A 27,052-nucleotide genomic window follows, 5' to 3' on the forward strand; every position below is an offset into this window, starting at 1 on the left:
CCACCCATTTGGGGCGGTCTGGACCCGCCCCTTTCCCCGGAGTATCGGGGCTTCAGCGGCTACACCGGCAGCCGCTGAGGCCCCGATCCGCCGCTTTTCAGGCTGCGGGGAAGCAGCAAAACGCTGCTTCCCCACAGCCTGAAAAGGGGTGTCCTTGGGACTTCAAGCCCCAAGGACACCCCGCGGCGGCGGGGAGGGGGAGAAGCCCCTTTCTCCCTTGCTTCGCTGGGCGCAGCCATCTGAAAGCTGCGCCCAGCGAAGCAAAGCGGCGCCACGGACCAGGAAGGAGCTCTGAAACGGAGCTCCTTCATGGTCCGCGGAAAGGGCGCCCTAGGCACCCTGCTGCGGATTGAGGACGTCACGTCCGCACCGCCCCATCTAGAGGCGGCGTGGCCGTGACGTCCTCATGGCGGCGGCCATATGGAAGGGCCGCCGCCATTTAGTGCGTGATGAGCACGCACTAGGGTTAGGGCGGTGCGGAAGCACCACCCTTTTGTAACCCTAGTGCGTGCTTGTCACACACTAAAGTGCCAGTGTGTAACCGGCCCATAGGTCAATAAAAAGATGATGGATACAATATACAGAAGAGTTACAGAAAAGTGATGACAGCATGAAGGACACATGGAATGAAGAGCCATATGAAGATGAACCCCCAAATTCTAAAAACTGAGGTGAAAGCTGCAATAAAGGAAATGTCAAATAACAAGAACATCTGATATTCCAATATAACTCTTGTAATCCAGATTGACAGAGTCCACTCTGTGCTAACCAATATATGTCAACAGATAGGGGAAACACAGTGATGGTCAACAGATTGGAAGCAATCAATATACATCCACAAAAAGAGGCACAAGAGACTACAGCAACTATAGAACCATAGCACTAATCTCCCATCCAGCAAAATCATGCTCTAAATTCTGCAACATAGGATCCGACCATACATAGAGAGAGAAATCCTAGAGGTCCAAGCAGAATTCAGAAAAGGAAGAGGCACCAGGGATCACATTGCAAATATACGATGGTGAATGTAGCATAGTAAGGAGTTCCAAAAGAAAATCAGCATGTGCTTTGTAGACTATAGCAATAGATCAGGTTATGGATCACCGTTAAAGACATGGGAGTGCCAACACATCTGATAGTCCTAATGAAGAATCTGTACTTAGGACAAGAGGCTACTATCAGACAGAACACGGAGAAACAGAAAGGTTCTCAGTTGGCAAAGGAGTCAGACAAGGCTGCATCCTTTCACCCTACCTATTCAACTGACATGCAGAACATATTGTAAGGAAAGCAGGCTTGGACATGGAAGAAGGAGGAGTGAAAATAGAAGGAAGAAATATCAATAATTTGAGATATGCTGATGACACCATAATACTAGCAGAGAACCTCACAGACCTGGAACAACTACTAAGGAAGATCAAAGAACAAACTGCAAAGACAGGCTTACTGTTCAGCATAAAGAAAACAAAAATAATGACTACAGAGAACTTACACACTTTCAAACTAGACAATGAGGAAATAGAAATAGTAAAAGGGTTCTCAAATCTGGGATCAAATATTGATTGGAACAAGGGACTGCAGCCAGGAAGTCAGAAGAAGATTAAGAATGGGGAGGGCAACTATGAAAGAACTAGAAAAGATCCTAAAATGCAAAGACATACAGCTCAGCACAAAAGTCAGAATCATACAAGCCACCATATTCCCTGTTACCATGTATGAATGTGAGAGCTGGACAGTCAAGAAGATAGGAGGGGAATCAACTCATTTGAGATGTGGTGCTGAAGAGTCCTGAGGATTCCATGGACAGCCAAAAGGACAAACAAATGGGCCCTAGAGCAGATCAAGACATAAATATCTCTAGAAGGCAAGATGACAAGACTTAGACTATCATAGTTTGGACGCATCATGAGAAGGCATGAATCGCTGGAAAAGACAATAATGTTAGGAAAGGTGGAGGGAAGTAGAAAGAAAGGAAGTCCACATGCCAGATGGATGGGACCCTATTAAAGAGACCACAAATATGATTTTGCAGGAGCTGGGCAGAGCAGTAGAGGACAAGGGTGCCTGGAGATGTCTCATCCATAGGGTCACCATGGGTCAAGATCAATGAGAATGTAGTTAAAAATAACAAAAGGGTCAGTGTGAAGGTGGACAACAAGTTCATATCATACAAAAGTTTAAAATATAATTAAAATACCATTTTTCTTCTTAAGCAGAGTGTAAAAGGCCTGTTTCCCTTGAGGTTGAAATAAAAAAAAAAGCATACCTATGGCAGGATAAAAAGAAGGGTGCACAACAAGGGGACCACTCCACCTCCTGGATGCCGCATTGTTTGTTTAATTATTGTTTGTTTTATTGTTTTCATACACTGAAAGCTGTGTCGAAAAAAGCGGCAGCATGCGCCAGGAGAAACAATGGTGTGTGTGCCCATGGTGCGTGTGCGCAGCCACACACCACCGCAAGCACAAGCCCCATTGCTTGTAATGGGGCTTGAGCATATGCACTTTTTCTTTTATGCGGGGGGGGGGGGGGGTCTGGAACAGATCCCCCGCGTAAAAGAAGGGTGCACTGTATTTAGCTGCTCTTAGTCCATCAGGGGTGCAAAGATTGTGTAAACATATAAAATATATGAGTGCTAAACATTTTAAAATATTTTTTTAAGCACAGATAGTTGAAACAGCCAGAACAGTGACCCCAAAGGTCATAACCTATTATGTATAGTGTTGGCTGTCTATTAGAAGATTAAGCCAGCTGACTTTCCTTGTATAGGGAGTTCCATAGCTGAGGTGTTCTCAGAGAGAAAGCCCTGGCCAAAATCTAATTTCCAAAGTTCCAGTAAATAAGAATGCTGTTAGAATGAGACTGGAGAACTTGGGTTTCTCCTGCAGCCCCAGGGCTGTGCTGTTTTGTGCCCCCCCAATCCCCTCCCCCAGAAGTCAAAAATATTTTTTTCCAAAATATATATTTTTAAAAGTTCCCCTCAAATGCTCCACATATGTGTGGGGGGCATTTTCACCACATGTAGGCAGGGCCTGGACCATTTTAGGGCCAGGAGAGGTCTTTTTCTGAAAAACAAAGTGATCAGGAAGTTATTTCCAGTTACTTTGTGCAGTTAAAAGAGACTCTAAGCCCCCTGATACCCTTGGACCCCAAAACATGGCAAAAATGCCTCCAAAAGGCGTTTGGGAGCAAAGAATCATCATCATCATTGTGGAGGGTACAGACAAAGGCATGGCCATCCAAGACCCCCTTGCTTCATACAGTTGCCTACCTCTTCCCTAACACAACCACTATCTATTTTATAGAATGTTCACATTTATGATAAAATAATGTGTTCTACTGTTTCTGTTTTTTGTTTTGATGCTGGGCTGGAAGTATGCTCAGCTTGCATTGCAGGATGCTCAGGAGAAAGAAAAGAGAATGAAGGAAAAACTGGAAGAAAAGCAAAGGCAAGTTAAGACTTGGAGTGATTTAGTTCTGTGATCTAGTGATGGATAAAATCGTGTGCCCACACACAGAGGAAAAATACTGTGACTGTCTACCTTAAATGACCAATGACAGCTGAAACATATAATCCAGTGGTGAAACAGCTGTGGATGTTATATTTCTGTCATGGTTTTTCAGATTCTGCAAATATACAGTAGTGCTTCTAATACCATGCTTCCTCTTTGCCTCTTTAGTGGACTGATTATAATAAAGAATAGACAGAACCAGCAGTTAGGAAATCATTTTCCAATAAAATACTCCAAAAGAACCTATTTGGATATAAGCGTGAAAACTAAAAGTTGGTATGATGGTGTGGTTTTCACTACTGAGTAGCTTTTACAAATTTGTATTTAAAATAATTTTCAAAATAATTTTAGTATCATAATGAAATATGGATATAAATCCCACTGCATTTGGTGGCGTTTATTGCCAAGTATGTGTGCATAAGATTGCAGTCCTGGCTGCAGTCTTATACACACGTCTGAGTAGAGAGGGAGAGGACAACCTCTAGTAGAGATTTCACGATCATGCATAAAATGAACCAGATTAAAGGAAGAGCTTCTTCAAATGCATAAACACAAAGAAGGTTGATCTGGAATAGTGAACCAGTTGTGTGTGCGTGCGTGTGCGTGTAAGTAAACAAAAATAGCCACAAAATGACAAACACATAAAATGTATTAGGACCAAAGGGTAAATACCTAAAGAAACAAAGAAGCATTCATATGTATAGCAAATAGCTGTTATGAACAAAAATAGATCTAGGGATGGAAAAATGATATAGGCAGTCCAAATATATTACAGTTTGTACTGAGTTTATAAACCCAAGGGAAATTCACTGCATAACCTGTGATACAAACAGTCCAATTATCTACAAGCAAATGAATCCAAACATGGTCACCAAACGACATATAATGCAATCAATTCCAATATCCAGATAATTAAAGCACTTCAGATCCAAGTGGGGATGATAACTCCACAAGGTTTTGATACCATTTCAGAAAGAAGTAAAATTACACAGGCAACAGCAGAGAATCTCAGTTAGTGGCACTGTAACACAGTTGAAGAACATTTGTGCAGACTAATAACTTTATGAAGCTCTACTAAAATAGCAAAACAGCAATTTGTAATGAAAGGTTTTTGCTCCATAAACTAAAAATAATCACTCCTAAAACTATACAGATATCCTGGGTTCTAATATATGTTCATACGCTCATTATTTTGTGTTGTTAGTTTTTGCTTATATATACTGTATTCTGGTTCTTTTTCTTATTCTTTTTCCAAGATTAGTCATGAGCCAGATTCCTGAAACCTAGAGGTGTATGTGGATTTTTCATTTTAACCTTAAAATATTGGTAGTGGTTTGCTCATTTCATCATTTAAATCTGTAATAATAAGAGCTTGGAAATAGTATCTTTGGACTACAGTGTCCATAATCCCCCACCCATAATGACCACTATGTACATGATAGTTAATTATGGCAGATTCTAGCCTCTAAATGATGACATCTACAGCTGGAAATTTTATTACTTTTTTAAAATGTTGCTTGTTTTCTTTGTGCAGAAACCTGAAAAGACCAAAAAAACTCTTTTTAATATTTGGAATCAACATTCAAAACAGAAGTCAAGATGGGATGCTTATCTATAGCAATAATCGCTTGATCAGGTTCTTTGAGAAAGTGGGAACCCAAACAAATATGGGATCATAGTAAGTTTTCTTCCTTTCTGCAAAAAAAGAAAATTTGACACCACTTTCTGGTTGTTTGGAAATTTCTTTGTTCTAGATGAGAGCAGGCTCCATAGTGCACTTTAAATGTCCAAACCTAGCTGCATAATTATGAGCATTTGTTACTCTTGTTATTGTTGTGTGCCTTCAAGATGTTTCCAACTTATGGCAACTCTGAAGCAAACCTGTCACAGGGTTGGCAAAATGTATACAGAGGGGGGTTGCCACAGCCTTCCTCTGGAACTAAGGCGCGTTACAGACCGCCCCTTTGGGGCGGCCTGTAGGCGCACCTTTCCCCGCCGGATCGGGGCCTCAGCGGCCAGAACGGCAGCCGCTGAAGCCCCGATCCGCCGCTTTCCGGGCTGTGGGGAAGCAGCAAAAGGCCCCTGCGCGATGGCAACCACAGCGGCAGGCCAGAGGAGGCCTGGCCACACTGGAGTAGGAGGTGGAGGCGTCAACAGCTCTGCATGATGGCGTCGGCGGCAGCAGGCCAGAGGAGGCCTGGCTGCGTTGGAGGAGGGAGGCAGTGGTAGCAGCCCTGTGCAATGGCACCAGTGGTGGCAGAAACCCTGCTTGATTGCGGTGGGGCTCCCAGAGGCCTTTGCAGCTGGATGTTCCACCCCTTCTTCCGGCTGACTGCCTCCCTGATTGGTTGGGAGGCTGCGAAGGGGTGGGATTTCTGGCCACAATGGCTGCTGGTGCTTGTAGGTGTCCAGAAGTCCCGCCCCTTCTTGGCCGCCGGCTGGAAGAAGGGGCAGATCTTCCGGTGGCAAGGAGGTCGCAGCCCTGCAAAGGCTGGGAACCGCTAAGCTAGAGGGAATTGTTTGATTAGATTAGCGATTACAAAACTAAAAACCTAAACTTGACTACAAATCATTTGGCTACCCCTTTGGATTGTGTATTGGAGATTGTTTATTGATCAGTTGACCTTTGGCTTGTTTACGACCTCAGCTTTTCTTACCGGACTAAAATTTACTCAAACAAGTCTCTTGGTGGGTTGAAAATGGTGTCCAGCTCGGCCTCTTTCAACCGGTGCGTTAAATGGGGGGGGGGGGGAGGGGGGCTCCCCAGGCCAAGATCCTCATGACTCTTGTCTCCTCTGCCTTAGTGATGGCCATAATATTTCCTCCTGTGCCTTGTGCAAGTCCCTCACACTGCAGGCCTGCAAGAATTGGGACACCCGCCTTAAGGCGGCTTTATATCAGCAGGCCCTTCAGCAGGTTAATCTGCCCAAATCCAGGGAAGCCTCCACTTCTAAGGATCACCCCCAAAAACCTAAATTTGGAGAGACTACATCCCAAAAATCAAGGGATCGCTCCTCGAAGGCTAAGGACAAAACCACTAAGGAAAAGTCCTCCAAAAAATCACAAAAGCCTGATCGGGATCGGGGCTCCAACCATGAGGCTACAACTCAGCTCTCCTCAAAGTGCAAACACCATGCAGAAGATGATTCTCTTTCAAAAAAAGGAGAAATTTTTGGAGCACTCATCTTCTAAGAAGTGGCGCTCCTCTTCACCACAACATTCGGGAAAAGTTGATTGACCAACAAAAACAAAAAAGCACCCCACCAGCATTGGGCTCCAACCCAGCACAGCACCGTGCCATGGTTGGTGCAGATCCTTTCAATCCAGTAGCTACCAAATCACGGGAACAATCTCCCGCTTAATCTCTCCATAATGTACAGATGGATCTGGGCTTGGAATCAAAGGAGGAAATCTGTGACACAGAACCCTTGATCCTTACTCTGAATCCAGAGGTCATGGCTTGAGCCCGAGGATCTCGGAACCGTCCTTCTACCTCTCCAGAGCCCCAACAGGCAGGTGCCACCATGGGCTATGTTGGCTACCACCATGACGGTCCTTGTGGCCACAAAACTGACGACCACTTCCATAATGACCCATTGTTCCATCAGTACCTGGAACTGGTATACAATGATGAAACTGATTGCTACTATCTGCCCTGGAGGCACCGATCCGCCGCTTTTCCTGGCCTCAGAGAAGCGGCAAAATGCCGCTTCCCCACGGCCTGGAAAGGGGTGTCCTTGGGGCTCCATGCCCCAAAGACACCCCGACAGTGGCGGGGAAAGGGAGAAAGGGGCTACTCAGCCCCTTTCTCTCTGTATCACTGGTGTGGCCATTTAAAGGCCGCACCAGCAATACGTGCAGCGGAAGGAGCTCCAAAACACAAGTGTCCTGCAGCGGCGCCAGGGCATCACGTCCATGCCACGCCGTTTGGCTACGGTGCAGCCGTGATGTAATGGCAGCGCCCATGTAGACAGGGCGCCGCCATTACAACACCATGGTTATGTGCTAGGGTTGCAGGGCATCTGGAAAGGACACCCCAAGGCAACCCTAGCATGTATCTAGGCCGGCGCTTTGCGCCAGTCTAGATACCGCCATAGCAATCATTTGCAGCTCAGCTAAGTTGTATTGTTAATAAGAAAATACTTATTTCAGATTGCACTGGGTTTCATGACAATCCCTCCTCCACTGACCAAAGCTTCTCTGTCTAACCCATTTGTGTAATTCACAGAGACCACAAAGAAGGACAGGTTGCTTACCTATAACTGTAGTTCTTATAGTAGTCATCTGCGAATTCACATGAATCCCACTCATCCTCCCCTCAGTTGTGTCCTAATCACTTTATTCCTTGTGATACCGCTACACGGCATCCTTATGGAATTGAGAAAGGCTGGGAATACTGGGGCTTTAGGGGGTGGATGAAACTACCGCCAAAAAGTCTTCCCTAGTGATTCCAGAAAATTCCTGAGCTAACTGCGCAAGCACAAAATAACCTGTTTATGTGAATTTGCAGATTACCATTCACAGAACTATAGTCACGAGTAAGCGACCTGTCCTTTTTGCACAAAACCCAATGCACTTTGTTTCTGTACATATTTTTGCATTTTACAACACTCTCTTAAATTATATAGCTCTCTTAAACTATATTTTGACAGTCAAACAAAAAAAGAAGTTGTTTTGCACAAACAAGTGTTTTACAAAGGGTTCTAAAGTGCAAAACCCCTTGTAAACATAGCTCCAGGGTAGGAAAAAAGACTTTTGAAATGGCTTGTTCTGGCATCTGGGAATGGAATAAGATATTTGTATCTCTAAATGTTTTCCTCACTGCAGTTTCGGAGCTGGAGCTGTGGGGATTGTGGATGTGCCCTTAGAAGTCATGGAACCAACGCACAACAAGCAAGCCTTTGCAAATGTTAAGGAATACAACCACTTGCTGAAAGCCATGGGAAACTGCCTTGTTCAGTATTGGAAAGATATAGGAATCAGTAAGTTTTTCTAGGAGCTGGTTCAAACAACTAACAGGCTTGTCACCATGTCCAGACATTCTATCTTAACAGGTTCCTTAAATCCATGTAGGGATGCACACTGATTCACCTCCAAAATCCTATCTTACAGCAGCCCTATCCTTTCAATCCCTGATTTTACCCACATTGGATAGGAAGGTCTAGAATGGGAATTTCTTTGACTAAGAGTGGATCCCTCTGTACATCTAGGAGCCTTGCTTACATAGAAGCAAGGAAGTGTTCTCTGACAGTCTTGTGGCACATGGTATCTGGAGTACTGGGCTGGATTCCACAAAAGCCTTGCCAAATAAAACTTGTTAGTCTTGAGTAATCTGTCACCAGAGTCTTTGTTGTTTTTGCTCCTGCAGGCTCACACGGCTACCCCTATTCAAAGCTGTTAAACCAGAGTTCCAATTTTGATCTAGGCTTCTACTAAGATGCAAATAACTGCATCAGAAGCTCTTTCCCAGTCAATGGGAAAGCCACAAAATAAGAGAGCACATGGCTTATCACTTCTGACACTTTTGAAGTATGTTGTTTAAGAGTCTCTTTGAAAACATAGGTGCTAGTCTGTGTAATGAATGGATCTTCTACTTTTTATTAGACTTTATTATTCTCCCTTCTTGGGAAGAATCTTTAGCATACTGGAAATAATGGATTTGTTTCTTGTAAACAACTGCTGTTTCATAAGGAGCTCTATTAATGAAAAAACTTTCCACACAAATAGCACCCCCCCCCCAAATCCAGACAAAAATCCTTACCTGTGCAGCAGATTTGAAGTCAGAATGGGGTTGAATACTTAGCTTTCCAACCTTGGCTAGCTTGGGCCTATCGAGCTAGGAAAAAATACTTTTATGGACAGAAACTCTCTGTAGTGGGTGGGAGAGTTTAGGAGGTGCAATCCAAAAAAAGTAACTCTTTCATTCTCTATTTCTGACATGACTGTGTTCAAGCATGGTTGTGTATGTAGGACCTCATGTACTAGAGTAGCTGCATGTATGTAGAGACCAGGCCTATGGAGGTTTTCCAGAGAGCCTGTTCATCTTTTTACCAGAAAAATCCAGAAAGTCTAGAGGGCGTGAGGGTCACACAAAGAGATTTGGGAGTCACGTGTAGCCCTGGGCCAACTCCTGATATAGAAAGTGGTATAGGATTTTTTTTTTCTTAATCTACTATTGGTGCTCTTCTGATGTGTTGGATTACATCTCCCAACCCTTTCCCTCCAACCAATGTGGTTATGGATGATATGGAGCTGTAGTTCCTCACATCTGGAAGACAATGAGTTGGCAAAGTCTGGAGTAGACATTAATTCAGAAAAGGACACTGAATCCTTGGTTTAAAAAAAAAGAAATTGTATAAATTCGACTGCTTCAGTAGTTGTACTCTAATTGTGACTAACTACAGGGATCTGGATCTGAGATTGCAGTGGTGGTAGTAATTTTTACATATTGGTAGAGGGACCAAAATATTGTAAAGACCAGCTTGGTTGGAGCACTATGAATGGTAACCTAAATTAGCATCTCCAAACTGGAGAAGCAAACATTGTGCCATGTGAACAAGAGGAGAATAAAGGGGGGGTGATATCAAGTTACTTCTTGTTCATAAAATTTGACAAGCAGCTATTATTTGCCTAGAGGAAAGAGTGGAACAGGCAAACATGTTTATGCATTCTTTTTGTTAAATTGCATTTGTGTGCATATGCAAATGTAAATTGTATGCTGCATTTTGGAATTTGAATGCTATTGTACTAATGCACATTTTTTTTAAATAGCTTTTAATCAGGGCATTCACAATATGCTAATTACTAATATTTAATACTTTAAGCAAGGTAGTGAAGTGTTTTGAGTTTGTGCCCTCCCAAAGGTTTGGTGGTTTTTGTATTCTCAGTTTTGAAAGTGAACATACAGCAGTCTCTCTTCCAGTGAAAGCCAGAGTGTATTATAATGTGTCCTTGTAAGAAATGGCATGTGAATAGTTGGGTGACCATAGCAAGATATCCACCTGGGGGGGGGGACTTCTAAAGCACTGGATGTTTGCTACCCAGAGCTGGTACTGTATATGGCTCTCGTAGATCACAAAAACCATATTCAGACTTCACAGCAAGTCATGGTGTGGTTTATTAAAACCTGGCAGCCAGTCTGTTAACCAGTCATGGCTTATTAACCAGCCATAGATCACAGTCTGAGTCCATGGTTTGTTGTTGGCTTAAGAACTGCAGCTTTTTAAAACTATATTTTGACAGTCAAACCTGAAACTGGCATACTTCTAGTGTATTTTATCCTAAAACGAAAAAGAGCAACAGAGAAACAAGTTAAAGTGTAAGCTAAGTAGGATTGGCCATGTTTAGTACCCAACTAGAAGGCTACCAAGAAAATATCAGAGACCAAGGTCTCCAGTTTGGGCTAGAGAAGATTATTCCCTGACATCTGACTGTCAACTCTGCCAAACAGAGTTGACAGTGCAGAGCTAGATAGGACAGGTCAAATTCCATAAAATTCGCCCTCCTATTCCATGGGGGATCCATTACAGACCCTCCCCCTCGTGCGAAAACAGAGGCTCACGCTTATTCAAGCCCCACAGACTTGAAAGGAGTGTGCCCCTGTGCATGTGGCAAGGGAACACGCACCATTGCAAATAGCGGAGGTAGCCCTTCCGCGTATATTCAAGGGTGTGGATCTCAGATCCCTGCATTAGGAGGGTAGACTGTATATGACAACTTTCTATGTTTCTAATATGAGTTTGCAATTGTCCTTCTAAGGTCAAAAAGGAGAAGCCTTGTTCTGGAATGACTTTGGATATCTGAGTGACAAGTGGTGTGAAAGACCTTCTGACACAATTCAGTACAAAAGAAGACGGGCAGTGGAGATTCCAGACATTGTTCAGTGTGGTGAGTTCCTACAGATTTAAAAAGAGAAGGGAGGGAAAGTAGGATTCAACAGGATGAAACGAGGACTCTGTTTTCTTTAGCACCAAATGTGTTAACTTGGGCTTTCCTCCTCATGAATGCTTTGTCTTTCTGTGTTTCTTACTTCTTTCTTCTTTGAAATAATCTTCTTGTAAATAACGTCTTTGTTTCTCCTTTTATTACTCTTAAAAGCAGATTGTGGACCAGCAAATGTATCAAATCTTCTTCATGTTTTTTTTTTAATAAAAGCTGTCAGTGGATATCTTAAGTGCCTTGTAGACCTCAGTGTGGGATAATGTGGATCATTGTCAAGTTGTTTAATGTTTCTTTCTATAGCTCAAGATAGAAGACATCTTTAAAACAATTGTTTTTGATGCCTCTGCATGAAGTTATCATGTGTGTGGACTGTTGGAGAAGAAATGTACAAATACAGAGTTTGATCATGAAAGCTAGAATGAAATTCTGGAAATACTCAAGGCCTTTCTCAAATGAAAGTGGCCAAGCCCTTGTTCAGTTTTCCTATAATCAAATGTAGACTTAAGACTTTCTTAACATATTTTTCCCCATTGAACATCATACCAGCTGAAACGTGGACAAGAAATCTGAGTGGTATTCCTTTTAAAGAGAAGATACTTTGCTAAAGTGACTCTGTCCAATTATCTATTGATGCTGTCAAGGCAGTGATAATTAAAAATAAATGATGCAGGCAATCAGTCACAGTGCCATATAAAATTAATTGTGTCATTACGATTTGTAATAATTAATTTTGATTTAACTCTATTAATTTCATTAGATATTTGCCTGAAATGGAGACTCTTGTCCCTTGACACTGATATAAATCATGGAGGACATCATGGCATCTGGAAATGTTCAGACAGTCCAAACCCTCTTGAGAAGAAGTAAGCTTTGATGTTTCAACAAAATCAGCCTTTGGCATCCAAGAGAGGTCCTTCATCTGTCACAGTTATTTTAGATTAGTGTGGGCAAATTGTGTCACTCCAGGTATTGCTGTATTAAGCCCCAGTTGGCATCCTAAGCTGTAATGAGAGTTGCAGCCTACTAGCATATGGAAGATCACACACTGCCTACATTGACTTTTAGATACATAGTAGAATATGATTTTAAAAGAAGAGGTATAGTTAGCAAGTATGTTGTGATCATAATAACTTTTTATGGTTTTTAATAATTTTAGCATGTGTTTTATTAACAATTCAAAACACATAAAATCACTGCTGGATCAGACCAAAGGCCCATTTAATCCACTGACTGGTTCCCACAATGTCCAGCCACATCTACAAGCAGGACATCGGTGCATATAATGGAAGAAATGTTTAGCCATTTTGAACAGTAGCCAGCAGTAGTCACATTCCCCAAAGAGACTTCCCTGCATTTGCACATTTACAGATTGAAATACAATGTTGGGGATGTAACAGCTTGAGTGTGTTTAATAGAAAAGGACGATAACCTGTAGAGTCGTGTACAGAATTGAACACCTATGTACATCTTACATTGCAAATGTTCGTCATTCCTAGTTCTGAAGACAGAAGCATTTGAAGTTTTTCCTTTCATAGTTCTGTGATACCAAATTATTCCACAGAAGGGTACCACTCTTAACCAGCAACAACCACAAATCATTGTCAGTGATGTCCATGCAATATGCCTAGGGGCTACTTTGTTCTCTTCTGTAAGTAGGGACAGAGTAATTACTTTAAAAGTCAGAACTCCAGGACTCCAGTGTTCAGCCATGGAAACTCATTTGGTGACCTTGGGCAAGTCACACTGTTTCAGACTTACAGGAAGGCAGTAGTAATCATCTTCTGATTAAATCTTGCCAAGAAACCCCCAGGATAGAGTTGCCATAAATTAAAGCTGACTTGAAGGCACATTACAAAAACCAGTCATGAGATAGGTCAGAGCACCCTCCACACACCTTTAGCACTGAATTTAGGGATGATTGTTTTTGTCCAAAATATAGCCTTCCTGGGCTTCACCCTCATCTGGCCTTGCAACTGGTAACTTTTAGTTCTCTGTATTAGTCATAGAAGAAGAGTATAGAAAGAGTATAGAAACCCACTGAATGACGGTTTTGATTGTGTGAAGAATAGTATGGCATATGCAGTAGATGTTGCAGTTATTGTTGAGAACTTTGAAGTCATTTCCAGCTTACGGGGACAAGGTGAACCTCAGATTTTCTTAGAAGAAAACTCATCTGAGATGTGGTGCTGGAGAAGGGTGCTGAGGATACTGTTGACAGCCAGAAAGATAAACGATGGGTCCTTAAACAGATCAAGACTGAAATATCCCAAGACTAAATATCCTAAATGACTAAATTGAAATTGTTATGCTTTGGACACATCATGAAAAAGTATGAATCATTACAAAAGACAATAATCCTGGGAAAGGTTATTGGTAGAAGAGAGGAAGACTACACACTAGATGGCTGGACTCAGTTAGGGAAGTCACAGGCATGAGTCTGCAGGACTTGAGCAGAGCAGTGGAGGACAGGGAGTCTTGGCAGTATCTCATCCACAGAATCATGAGTCAAGGTCAACCTAAGGGCAGTTAATAACAACGTGAACCTATCATGCTTTTTTCTTGGTGAGATTTGTTCAGAGGAGGTTTGCCATGGCCTTCCTCTTGGACAGAGAGGAGATGACTTTGACCAAGGTTACCCAGTAGGTTCCACAACTGAATGTGGATTCAAACTCTGTCCTCCCAGAGTCTTAGTCAAACACTCAAACCACTACACCACACTGTCTCTTAAACATTGCCAAATAGGAAAGCTTAGAGATCCCAGCAAAGATAGCTTCAAGATTGGAGCTTTTAAGTATACCAAGGGCTACTGCATACATCATATTATACATCCCATTCCCATCCTCGCCATGGTAGGAATTCATAATAGAATGTGCAGTGCCTCATTTAAGCCATAAGGAATTGGAAGGGACTAGAGATAAATGCATAAGAGTCTGAGAGCTCAATTAAGTTTGTTGCTATGTCTCAGTAGAAGGCACAATCATTAGCTGTGTAAGCATGAGTCAGCAAGTTACATTGCAGCCTATGATTGAAAAATGGCATATAGTGACTCCCAGAGAGCCTTGCCATCTGAATTATAAGACCCCATGGAGCAGGCCAAGTGACTTGTCTGTTGCTGTAAGGAGTTCCCAGAAACTTAACTGACATCTCTATATTTGCCTTCCCCCTTTCTTTGCACATTATGTTCCCTGTCCCTCTGAATAAAATCTGCTGATATTCTCGTTCGTTGTCTTGTTTGAATGCACATGCATATCCTTCCTGGCAGAACAGGGTGACTGACAGGGTGGTATTTGCACGGATCATTAGGACAAGATGGTGCTGCTTGGGTGCAATCAGTGTTTTAAAATTGCTAATATGCAGTGCAGATTTCTGGCATTATGTTGGAGGTTTCTAATACACTCAAGTCATGAGAATATCTGCTAGGAACAGATATACACATGCAGAGAGGAGTCATGGGCTTAGCCTTTTGGCATGGCCATCTTAAATGTCTGCATGCACATGGACACATTTAGCTATTTTTTTTTAACTTAGTCTCAGGCAGCACACATAAGTGTACACACATAGTCTTCACACATAGAAGGACCTGGTCTTGGAAGAGACTAAAAAAGAGAGTAATTTATTTTTCTGCCACTGATCAATATTCCTTGGTAGATGTGATGCACCAGAACATTTGCCTTCCATCCCTCTGGGAACTTTCAACCTGACAAAGTCATTGGATGAAAAACAAAAGCAACTCATAGAATCCATTCAAGAACGTAAAAGGAAGTTGGAAAACCTCCAGTCTCAGGTGAACTCTTTTCTTATCACTGGGAATCCGAGTGGTTTACAACAGAGGGGATAATAGACGGTTCCCTGCCCTCAGGCTTACAATCTAAAAAGACACGACACAAAAGGAGAAGGGAGTGGTGGGGGGGAGGGGATCAGGTCCAGCATTATTCTCTCCCTCTGAGGCCTGGACCAAGGCAGAAGGACCAGAGGGAGGGCTCTGCTTCTTCCAGGCAGGCCTGGTGGAGCTAGCCTGCCTCTCTCTCCCTCAAGATGGTGGATGAAGGGAGGGCTTGTCTTCTTCCAGGTCATAACCAACTGTAGGGGGTGGTTCTCATCATGGTTACTAAGCCAGTGTTGTCTGAGGACTGCTCTGGTGGTCATATGGCCAGCATGACTTCACCAAACGCTGTTACTTTCTTACTGAAGTGGTACCTCACTGAAGTAGTACCTATTTATCTACAGTCCTCCATACATTCTCACAGTCTTGAGACTCGTGTCCTTCACCTATGTACGAGAGACGAACGGAGGGGGGAAACAATGGAGTGCGTGCCAACAGCCAATGGGGCTTGAATTTAAGCGAAGCTCCATTTTCATGGAGGGGTCCGGAATGGATCCTCCGCAAAAAAGGAGAGGCAACTGTACTTGCATTTGCATTCTTTCAAACTTCTAGGTTGCAGAAACTAGGACTAGTGACAGGAGCTCACCCCATCATGCAGCACTCAGGCTTCAAACAGCCAACCTTCCAGTCTTATGATCATCTACTTCCTAGACCCGATAATACATTTACTTCCACACCAAAGGTGGATGACTAAGTTTTAGGTGAAATTTGTGGTGTAAACTTTCAGAATCCCTGGACTGTGGCTTAATTGTGGGATGGGACTGCAAAATTCTTCAAATTTGTGTGTGCATTCTAGTATAGTTTCAATACTGAACATACATGGAAACAAAAAGTATGCGTAGTATTGGGCAAAAGAACCATATTGGATCAGACCCAAAGCCCATATTCTGTTTACAAAGTGCCCAAATGTTGGCCTGCAGAAAGCTGACCAGTAGGAGATGAGTGCAACTGTGCCCTCCACCTAAATTTCTCTAGGAATTAATATGCAGAGACACAGTGCCTGTGGTACTGGAGCTAATATGTAGCCATCCTAACTAATAGCCAGGGATAGCCTGCATAATTTGTTCAATTCCCTTTTAAAGCCATCCAAGTTGACGCCCATAATTGCATCATGTGGTAGTGAATTACACTGTAATTATGAATGATGTGAAGAAAAGTGTTGCAGTGGATTGATCTGGGAATGCATCTGCATCCTGGATTCCTCAATGTACAATGGATTGTATGAATATCAGTAAATGTCTAAGTAGCTTGTGAATGGTGCTCAAACTTGTGTTACGTTTCTATATTTGGTAGTGAACAAATTGCATCATTTTATATACAAATTGTATATAAATAGTTTTTGTGGGTTTTTCAGGCTATAAGACTGTGTTCCAGAAGAGTTTATTCCTGACGTTTCACCAACAGATGCCAGCCACAGCTGCTGGCGAAACATCAGGAATAAACTTCTAGAACACGGCCTTATAGCCTGAAAGACCCACAAAACACTATGGATGCCAGCCGTGAAAGCCTTCAACTTGTATATATAAATGTTAGCAATACTTTTTTTATAAAAAAAAATACCATCTATTTTGAGAATCAACCTGGGATTTTCTTAAACAGAATTTAGCAAAACTTCTTCTTTACTGAAAACTATCTTTTTAGTAGGATGACTTCTCATCATTTTCTAAAGTTTCAGCAATAATGACTGCATTTTGTTTCATATTTTTTACCCTTTTTCTCCCCATATACTTTTGAGATTTGAACGCTCATTTTTCTGGCTTATATGGCCCAATACAGACCGCCAGGACATAACGTCTTGGCGGCGATAGTAGGGCTCAGGAGTGCGCACCAACTACACGCTTCCGAGCCCTACTACATGCAGGTGGTGCCATTTTTGAGCGGCACTGCCCACATGGGGGCCTTTGGGATGACGTGTGGGCATCTGAGCACGCACACGTCTCCGACAGGAAGCAACTTCATAAGGGCTCCAAGTACAACACCGCAGTAAAGAAGCCGCTCTAGGTGGCTTCTTTTTTACTGCGCAGCTGCACTGCACAGTTTGGGTGCTGTGGTGCAGTTGCACAGTACAAAGAACAGGAGTTTCCCTACTGGTCTGTACCACGCCAAAGTTACATAAGCATTTTCTTGGGAATTAGGGAAGTACTTGTGCTCAGAAAGTTTTTTCAGAAAATTCTCTTCTGAAAAAGGTAAACTAATACAGGATAAAAACACAGTATATAGAAAATATAAAAAGTGATTATATTAGTGGATGAAGGGCACACAGGATAGCATAGCTGTCATAGCTGCATTCAAAGTTTTTCACCGTGCAGATGGAATAGGGGGGATTTGCTGAATGTATTGCAGGCATGGGGCCAAGGGGCCAAACTTTTCCAACGGTTCCAATGGAGCTCAAAAAATATTGTTTTATGAGTAAATTATTTTATCAGCTATCTGTTTTCTGAGAAATTCTGCAGTTCCAGGATTGCACAAACATGCACATACTAATAGCATTACAGCTTCTGTTTGGGAAACTATCAAGGAATACAAATGTCCATTCCTCCCTCTTCTTTTTTTATTTTTACAGAAACTTCACTTGATAGAGCCACATACCGCTGCTGTTAAAAGTCCAAAATATGTGAGTAATTTGGATTATAGTGTGGCACATACTTTCTTGGGAATGAGTATCTTTGAAATTAGTGACAGCTTGAGAGGAGGTCCTTACCATTCTTTAGTACTATAACATTAAATTTCAGCAGAGAATTCTAAGTGCCCTGCCAGAAAATACAAATTCCAGGATTCCATAAGGTGGAGTCATGGCTTTTAAAACATAATGAAACTACCATAATTGTACAGTGCAGATACCCCCATAGTCAGAATAATTTAGCAACAGGAGGAGATCCCATTGGCAGAAGTGGAGATTCATCCTGTGCAGTGCACAGAATGGGATTTCACACAGCCGGTGAGCTTTTTTTTTTTTTTTTTATGAAAGTAGATTTCTTAGAAAACAGTTTTCATTGTGGCAGTGTGCTTCCATTTGTATCTGTGGGATTACATAAAAAACTAGAATATGGGATCTATTGCTTTGTATTCACGTAATATTTTTCTAAATCCATTTGCTACACTGGACTAGAGTAAGCCTATTGAATTATCTACTAAATAGATAGGCCAACACATAAATTCCACAGATTCAGTGAGTCTAATTTAGGTGGGATTGATGCTTGGGTTTAAGCCATTATATTTTCTGTCTTTCTCTTCTTCGGTAACATAGTGTAATTGCTTATGTTACTAGTATGGTGACACCCAAATACCAGAAGGAAAGTATCAGCAGACACAGGGAACCCCCAGCCCCCTTGTTTCAAGGCATACAAAAGAAATTTACAATGGGATGTACACATCAGCACACAGGTTGTTGACAATAATTTATGATTCTTCGGTGACACATGGCCAGTATGTCAGTCACTAAACCCTAAACCAAGGCTAGAATCTATGGTCCATACCACACATATGATTTTGTCTGAGTTTGGAAGTAGGGTTGGCCCTGGTTAATACTTGCATAAGAGACCATCAAGTGAATATCAAGGTTCTCTAGATATGATTGAAAAAGAATCCTGCCTGAAAGCCTATACAGCAACTGCCAGTCAAAAGTAAGAATACTGATCTGGATGACCCAATAATCTGACTATTTTCATAGTAATCTTCCTATATTCATATATATGGTCTGTGATCACATTTCTTCCAACAAATGCTCACTACATATGAACTGCCACAAAGTAAAGCAAAGTAATTAATTTGGCAAGCTATGGACTTTAGGATTACTTCTAAGGAGAGATTAGAGAATATACAAAATTTGAACAGTTGATTAGGCAAAGAGAAAGTATAGAGGCAAATGAAACTTTGAAAGGGGTCACAAGTGAAATATATAAATTATTATTAAAATATAATGAGAAAGAAGATTATCTTAGGACAACATGGGAGGAGGACTTAGCACAAAAAATAAACGTCCACGAATGGGGGAAAATTTGGAATCAACGCCATTTAAAATTTTATTCTATACGAATAAAGGAGAATTATTATAAAATAATTTGGAAATGGTATTTAACGCCTGTAAGGTTAAGTCATATAAATAAGAATTATTCAAGGTTATGTTGGAGAGGGTGTCAAGAGATAGGCACTTATATGCATATGTGGTGGGGTTGTAAAAGTGTAAGGAAATTTTGGCAAATGGTATTTGAAGAGATAAAAGAAATAACAAAAATTGATTTAGAATTTTGTCCAAAGATAGCTTTATTATCTTTATATGATAAAACTAACTGCACCCAAGTTATAAAGGATCTAATTACAAATTTATTAACAGCGGCGAGATTAATGATAGCAAAAAAGTGGAAAGACCAGGGAGATTTACAAATACAAGATTGGTATAGAGAGATATGGCAAATAGCAATTAATGATAAGTTAACTAGTGAAATTAAGTTTAGAAGAGGAATAATCAAGAGAAATGATTTCGAAGCAATATGGAAAACATTTGTACAAAAAGTTTTAGGAAAAGAAGGAGGTGTTTTACCACCAGAGGAAGAGTTACAATTCTGGAGATAGAGTAATAAGAAGATAGGCTCGGGTGATGGGGAGCACTTGGGGGAAGGGGGGAATTATGAAAAATATATGATGAAAAGAAATATGAATTAAAGTTAGATAAAGTAGTAAAGAATGGAATATAAAGGTATATATTATATGTATGGGGAATATAATGTAAAAGTTTTTTTATATATTATTGTAAGGTGAATTTAATCAATATTTTGTTTTATCAATTTATTATAATAACATTTATTAATTTCATTCTACCAATAAAATTATAAAATATATATATAAAAAAAGGACATCAGATTTGTCCTTGAGCAAATCATGCTGCACATTAGTTCATAAGTCAAGCCATCAGGCAGCTATATTTATTTTCCAAATGAAGAGTTCTCTTGAAGCTAAAAAAAGTGATGCCAGTTTTTCTCTCTTTCAAAAAAAAATAATAATAATGAAAATGTCAAGAAGACAGCGTACCAGAGGAAAATTTCTAATAAAGATCCATCTCCAGCCTGCAGACATTTGATTAAGAATAGAACAAATAAAGGACATGTACAACACAGGAGCCATCAAAAGCAGTCACCTGCAAAGCAAAAACCTCACTCTGAAAGGAGTCAGCAGCCTTGTCAGAAAGAAAAATATTTCCTCTCAGTGCTGGAAGAAAGGAACGATCACAGTTTGCCAACGGTATGGTATATTGTGGAATGTGCTGAAAGCAGTTAATGGGTCTCACAATATTTGGTATGCTTTCTCACTCTAATTCATATGTTACTTTCTAACTGCGTCATTTTGTTCAGGTAAATATGTTATTTGGATCGGGGATGGGAAACATCCCTAGTTCTGGGGGCCACACAGGTCTGACAGCCGTACCTCCTCCTATGCCTGGCTTTTAAAAAAAGTTACTAGAAAAGGCTCTTGCACTCTCAGGAAGGCATGGGAGCAATTTCACCAGGTTTGGAGGGCTTTGTTTTAGTTTTATGGCCCTTTTTACACTACATGATTTTATAGCACTATGATTCCACTTTAACTGCCACAGCAATATCCTATGGAATACTGGAAGCTGCTGTTCAGAGAGGCATATTTAGAATTCTCAACCAGAGAGCTCTAATGCCTCATGAAACTAGAAACTCCAGGACTCCTTAGGATACAGCCATGACAGTTAAAAGTGGAATCACTGGGCTGGTTTACATGTAAGTGTATTATGCAAATTACTGTTGATTTTTGCACATTCACATCAACAGTTAATTGTCTTCACTTTCCTGTGCAAATTTGCATCTATTCACATCTGTTCACTCTCCCTCTGTTGAAAATGTGCAGTCATCTGAACACATACAAAGCAGATGTATAGCTGCACGTGTGATAATGCACATTTCTTTGGATTTCCACATGTACTCTGTTAAAAACCATGAAGACATTTTCTACAAAGTTTAAGAAGTCCTCCATCACAAAAAGCCCAAACTCCTGTAAATCATGTGTGGCTAGATCACATTCTGTTCGACTGGAATGAGGAGTATTTTATTTGTGTAGAGAATTCCATAGTGCTATAATGGTACAGTATAGTGTTGAAAAGGCACCTTCCCCACCAAAAAGTCCCCCTAGAAAAAAACAGATTGGAGTGTTGCTTGTGGTCCCCCGGCACACTTTGCCCACCTTGCTTAGATGAACAAGCACACCCACATTCTGCTCTGGATCATAGCCTAGTTTTCAGTAACTACAGGGAAGTAATTATTCTAGTGTCACCTTGAGAGGACACAATATAGGTTTTATGGTGAAAGTTACATTAGGACTATGTTGTCGTTAAATGTGTGGGACAGAGCAAAATAGAAACCAAAGTGGAACATTTACAACCTGTGGTATCCTGCCCCTGATTCCGACCTGGGTCAGTTCCCAGGCCGGCACAATGACAGGTAGGTGTTCATATACCCACTCACTGCTGCACCATGGATCCACTGCCACTGCATGCCCCCTACCTGCCGCTGCTGCCATCATGTCTTCTTAGAAGGCCTCAATTTAGCCATAAGGGCAGAAATGAGGTGCTTGGCTACACCCATGTGTCCTGTCACCCCCTTTTGATATCAGAGGCTGTGGCGGGAGCCTTCTGACAAGACGTGGTGAAAGTGGCAGTTAAAGGCACATAGTGTGATGTGGTTTGGAGAGTTTCCACAAAACTCCATAGAAAATAGTGTTCTTTTTGATATGCACTCTTTTTGACATGCCCCTTTGAGCTGGGATAGGACCAGGATCATTGGATCACTGTCCCGATTGGCTGATCCCAGCCAGGGACATTGGCTTGCATCATCCAGACAGGATGATGCCAGGGAAGCATGGACCTTTGGGCCCGAGCATTACGGCAGAGAATCTAACTAGCATGGTCACTCCAAAAAGTAACCATTCTGAGCTCAAAACAGGGTAGTGTGTAGGTCTATAAGTTCAGAGAAAATGGCATATATCTAATAGAAAGGGAGTAAATTGAGTGGGTCTTCAGCTGTTTGATACATCCAGGTCACCTCTTGATCACAGTGATCATTCAGTGGCACTTGCATGTATAAGTGAGTATCACATACCTAATAGTGCAGCTGCTATTATACAGTACCATCCTTTAGATGTCATGCTCTTTCAGTTAATGTGGTTCTCACATTCTGGGTCCATTTATCAAGTGACTACCATGTCTAGAGAAATCAGCTTGATGTATCCAAGTGTGTGAGCCAATACTTATTTTTGTACATTCAGTGTATTAAGAATCCATTCCCCCATCCACCAAAAAGAAATATTTAGCAAGCAGTGCCTACATAGCATTGTTACTGTTGTTTTTTATAATCGCCAGTGCTAGAAAGCTGGGACCTAAACCAGATGAAAAGGTGCATTTTGAAGTTCAGTGAATTTCTCCACTGATATCAAGAACCTTAAAGGGATGAAAGAGTAGATACTTCGTTCTTGATTTATTTCAGAGATATTAGTGTATCCTCTTCTTGTTGCTATCTACACCAGAGTACTCTGGTATGAAATTACAGCCATACAATTGCCTAGCTTTTGTAACAGCAGACAATACATACAATTGTTAATCATGAGGTTGCTATGTTGATTCAATTAGCAAGTTATCTTGAGGAAGGCATTTCCTTTATTAATATGCTAAACACTTATGTGATTGATCTTTAATTAATTACTATCATTATTTTAATTCTAATGCAGGTGCTACCCTTTGAAATACAAGATGAACAGTCATATAATGAAGAGCCTCTGATCATCAAAATTGAATCGGATAGCGAGCCAGAAATCATTTCTGTATGACCCAGTTTGTTATTTTCTTGGGCCAATCAGTTGGTCAGTAGCTAGATGTGCAATGCTCAAACAGAGGCCCGGTACATACGGACCCTTACTGATGCCCTCATCATGAGCTAGGGTTGCCTGGGGCGGAGCACCCACACGCCCCGCAACCCTAGCACGTGGCGGGGGCGTAACAATGGTGGCGCCCTGTATACATGGGCACCGCCATTGTTACATAAGCACCATGCAGCACCATGCAGAGCTTACATAATGAGTGCACCAGTGGCACACTTGTTACGCCACCACCCGGTTTGAGAAGAACCCGCTTTTCACGGGTTCTTTTTCCACTGGCGGGAAGCAGCACGGTTTGGCGGCTGCAGCTTCCCTCTGTCAGAAAAAACAGGCGCTGGCAGGCCGCCCTTTTTGGGCGGTCTGTCTCGCACTAGAGTTTGAAAAAGTTCCTGTTTTGGATTATACATCCCACAACCCTCACTTGTCATGGTGGTTGAGTGATTCTTGTAGTTGTAGTCCTACAAAGTAGTTTTTCAAAATTGTAGTTTCTAGTTTTGGGTTCAATTTTAAAAACTATTGGTGCATATGCAGATGAAAAAGAAAATGTACCTTGTTTCTGACACATATTGCTTTCTTTTCACAGACAGATTCTGATAGGATATGATAGATTTGTCTGGTCACTATCACATGAGTGAGAGAGATCCAAGTTTAAACAAACCAGATCTGTCAGTACTTAAGCTAAATTTGTATTGAAATTCAGCACGGAACAATGCACACATATCATGCTTCTTGGATAATATCTGATTTTTAAAAGTATGTAATGTACAGTTGGCAAGAGGTTGTTGCTGTTGTTAAAAATGTCCTTGTGTGTCATTACAATAAATACCCTGGCACCGAAAACAATTTTGAAAATGGAGAGAAGATGGAAATTAAATTAGCTGACATCTCTAATACTCCTCTGGCTGCCAAAACCTCTGTTTTGAAATACTCTTTACCTTAATTACTTGTGGCTCATCTGCTCAACTCTTGGGTTTGTCTAGAAATACACAGTGCCTATGAAAAGGTTTTTTAAAAAGGCAAGGGAATCCAGAAACTATAAGGTGCTGTTATAATTAATAGATATTTATAAGTTTGCCATTCTCCATTAATTGTGCTCCTGCCACTTGTGTAAATAGCAGGTGGTTTATCCATAACAAAAGGAATGGTAGTGAGTGAGATTCCACTTAACATATGTCAGATCTTACCATTCTACAATTAGAGAGACTATGGTGATAGCAAATAGCATAATGAAAAGAATGGGAAAGTAATGCAAAACAAACATCTTAGACTCGCTTAAGATTAGACCACTGAGGGCTATGTAAGGGGTGTAATAATAAAAGATTAAAATCAATTTTGTTAGGGTTGCCAAAGAGACAGTTTGAAAGGTACTTAGGATTTTAACAAATCCTCTGTTGTTTTCTGTACTTAGTGTAGCTCAGGAAATTTACCTTGTTATTTGAGTGAAGCATTCCCCTACAAGAATAATAATTGATCATTATTAAAATGGAGGTGTCAGCAGGCACTCTTTAACATATTTATTAATGACTTTGGAAATCAATGAATAGATGATATCCTTGCAAAAATATACACATAACATTGTTATGTAGCAGATAACCTCCACCTGTAAGTCTTATGGAGTAAGAGATAGCTTCTGAAGAAGCTGCAGTTCCCCTAGCAACTGATGATGCATCCCAAAAGAAGTCAGTCTGGAAAGTCACTTAGTAGAGAGCAGCTACAACAGACTGAGATGGATATTATCTAGGATGAATGTGTTGAATACCACAAAAATAACTTTTAAAAAACATGCAAATACTAAAAATGGGATGGTGTGCAGAGTGTTTCCCAATGACTAGCTCTAGCATATGAAAAAGAAACAAGATAAGTGGCTTGGAACAGAGATAGACTCTACCAGCATATAGCAACAAAGAGCTGGAAAAGACCACAAGGCCAACTCCCTACCATGTAGGAAGTCACAACCAAAGCATTCCGAACAGATGGCCATTCCAAAGGAGGAGACTCCAGCACTCTCCAAGGCATGACATGGTAAGCCAGAGTAGGAATTGTGCAGCTCCCAGAGATTGCTGGACTGCAGTTCCCATCAGCCATAGCCAGCATAGACAATGGTGAGAGTTTCAATTTCACATCATCTGGAGGACTGCATAATTCTCACGCTTGTGAGACACTTATGAGGCACAGTAGTGCTTGAAGTGATCTCCCCCCAACCCCATTTCCTGAATAGCCAAAATCTTCCATTTTAGAATAATGATAGTTTGTTGTATTGTCTGGACCAGAAAATTGTGGTTAACACTTCTACATGGCTTGTTTAAAATAACCATAGTTCACATTAATCACAATTCTTAGTCTGAATAACCAAACAAAAGCATATGGGAAAGAGAGGAAAGGGAAACAAACATTGTAACAATGTCATACAACTCCTGTCCAATGGAGGGCAAAGCAGGGTGGCACTGCCTCTTCTCACTATAGGTTCCGAGGAAAGCGTAACAATGCTTGTCTTGACTTTCCATAACCCTGAAGAAGAATACTGATCTATGGTAAATCACACCAGCATGTAAAGAGTTTAATTTGGAGATAGTGGCATCAGATACCAACAAAAGATAAAGTAAAATGGGTAACGTACATATTAAGAAATAAAGAGAGGGCATTCAGAGGCTAACCTTTACAGCTCAAACTAAGTATTTATTGGAAACCCCCATGCGTGCTCTTCTAGGCATTTTAAGGAAAGACCTGTTTATAACCCAAATGCTATTATTTTACAGTTCATTTTATCTGACAGTGAGTCTGAAGATTTGTCAAATTATGAAGACAGTAAAGATGTTTCTTTCATGCAGAAAGGTAAATACTGTCATTTTTACATATTTCTGGATCAAAGCCAATATTTGCACCTGTAACTGACTTTCAGTGGGTATTAAAGACAAAAGTACCCCCAGTAAAGCTGGTCCATTAGGGCAGTGTTATTCAAAGTGGTAGTTTGTGGACATATTTAGTCTGTATGCCATTGGCTGCTGATCAGTGAAGTTTCCAAGGAAAAAGGGAAGTACAGTACTATAACCATTGGGGAAATATATAGTACTGGTGCCAGGCAGATTGGGGGACAAAATTGTCAGTCCCCTATATCAGGTAGTCTGGGAAGCACTGCATTAGGGTATGTGAGGCACCTCAGAGGTTCAGGTTCAGGCTACCTCTAATCAGCACAGTCCTACTTGATTTATTGTTTATTTACAGTCATGCAGTGACATTGGATGTTAGCTTCCACTCTCAGTCTGGTCTTTACAGACCTCGGGAGGGAAGTTCCTCCCTACAAAGGTAATACCCACAGGTTTTTTTTTTTAATCCATTGTAGGTATAGGAACACTGTCATTAGGAGAAGCCTTAAAAAAACAAGGATTTGGGAAAGCCAGGAGTTTGTCAAGAGATTCTTATAGAATAGGTGCCCAATCAGGGATTCATAAGGTCTGCCCAAGACCAATGAACTGTTGTCTGGACTGGGTGAATTGCTTTTTTCTTAAACATTTCTATTAATGATTGCCAGAGTCCTGCAGCTAAGTTCTGGAAAAGTGTGGAAAAGAAAAGTTTTGGTTTGTTTTATTTTCCTGTTTATTTCAAGGGCACAGACAGAAGGAAAGATGCTTTGAAGAACAAGCTTGTTTTATTGTTTTTGGTATGAGGACCTGCATATGCTTAGAACAGAAGCAAGCTAAAATTTGCACTGGGACTCAAGGTCTCACAAACCTGGCTTGCTTTGTTTGGTGTCCAGACACAGCTGCAGCAGACAAGAGTTTACAATTAGTGTGCATTTGATTGTTTTGCAGGGACTGGATGATTCTGGTCA

At 41.2% G+C, this 27,052-nt stretch overlaps 1 protein-coding gene across 5 annotated transcripts in view; it reads left to right on the forward strand.

Moving 5' to 3' along the window:
- The window catches only part of MORC1 (MORC family CW-type zinc finger 1), an 80,562-nt gene that overhangs the window by 32,347 nt on the left and 21,163 nt on the right, over positions 1-27,052 (forward strand). For 3 of the 5 annotated variants that reach the window (XM_089512312.1, XM_089512314.1, XM_089512316.1), the window contains 10 exons: positions 3,376-3,449; positions 5,047-5,190; positions 8,340-8,494; positions 11,271-11,399; positions 12,211-12,316; positions 15,102-15,237; positions 17,900-17,950; positions 20,353-20,574; positions 23,077-23,169; positions 25,980-26,055. In XM_089512312.1, coding sequence (XP_089368438.1) covers positions 3,376-3,449; positions 5,047-5,190; positions 8,340-8,494; positions 11,271-11,399; positions 12,211-12,316; positions 15,102-15,237; positions 17,900-17,950; positions 20,353-20,574; positions 23,077-23,169; positions 25,980-26,055 — 1,186 coding nt within the window. The remainder of the gene's footprint in view (positions 1-3,375; positions 3,450-5,046; positions 5,191-8,339; positions 8,495-11,270; positions 11,400-12,210; positions 12,317-15,101; positions 15,238-17,899; positions 17,951-20,352; positions 20,575-23,076; positions 23,170-25,979; positions 26,056-27,052) is intronic. The other 2 variants (XM_089512313.1, XM_089512315.1) reach the window with 2 other exon arrangements.

Source organism: Sceloporus occidentalis, unplaced genomic scaffold (assembly GCF_023333645.1).
Source record: "Sceloporus occidentalis isolate IW3139 unplaced genomic scaffold, rSceOcc1.0.p SCAF_2, whole genome shotgun sequence".
Lineage (NCBI taxonomy): Eukaryota > Metazoa > Chordata > Lepidosauria > Squamata > Phrynosomatidae > Sceloporus > Sceloporus occidentalis.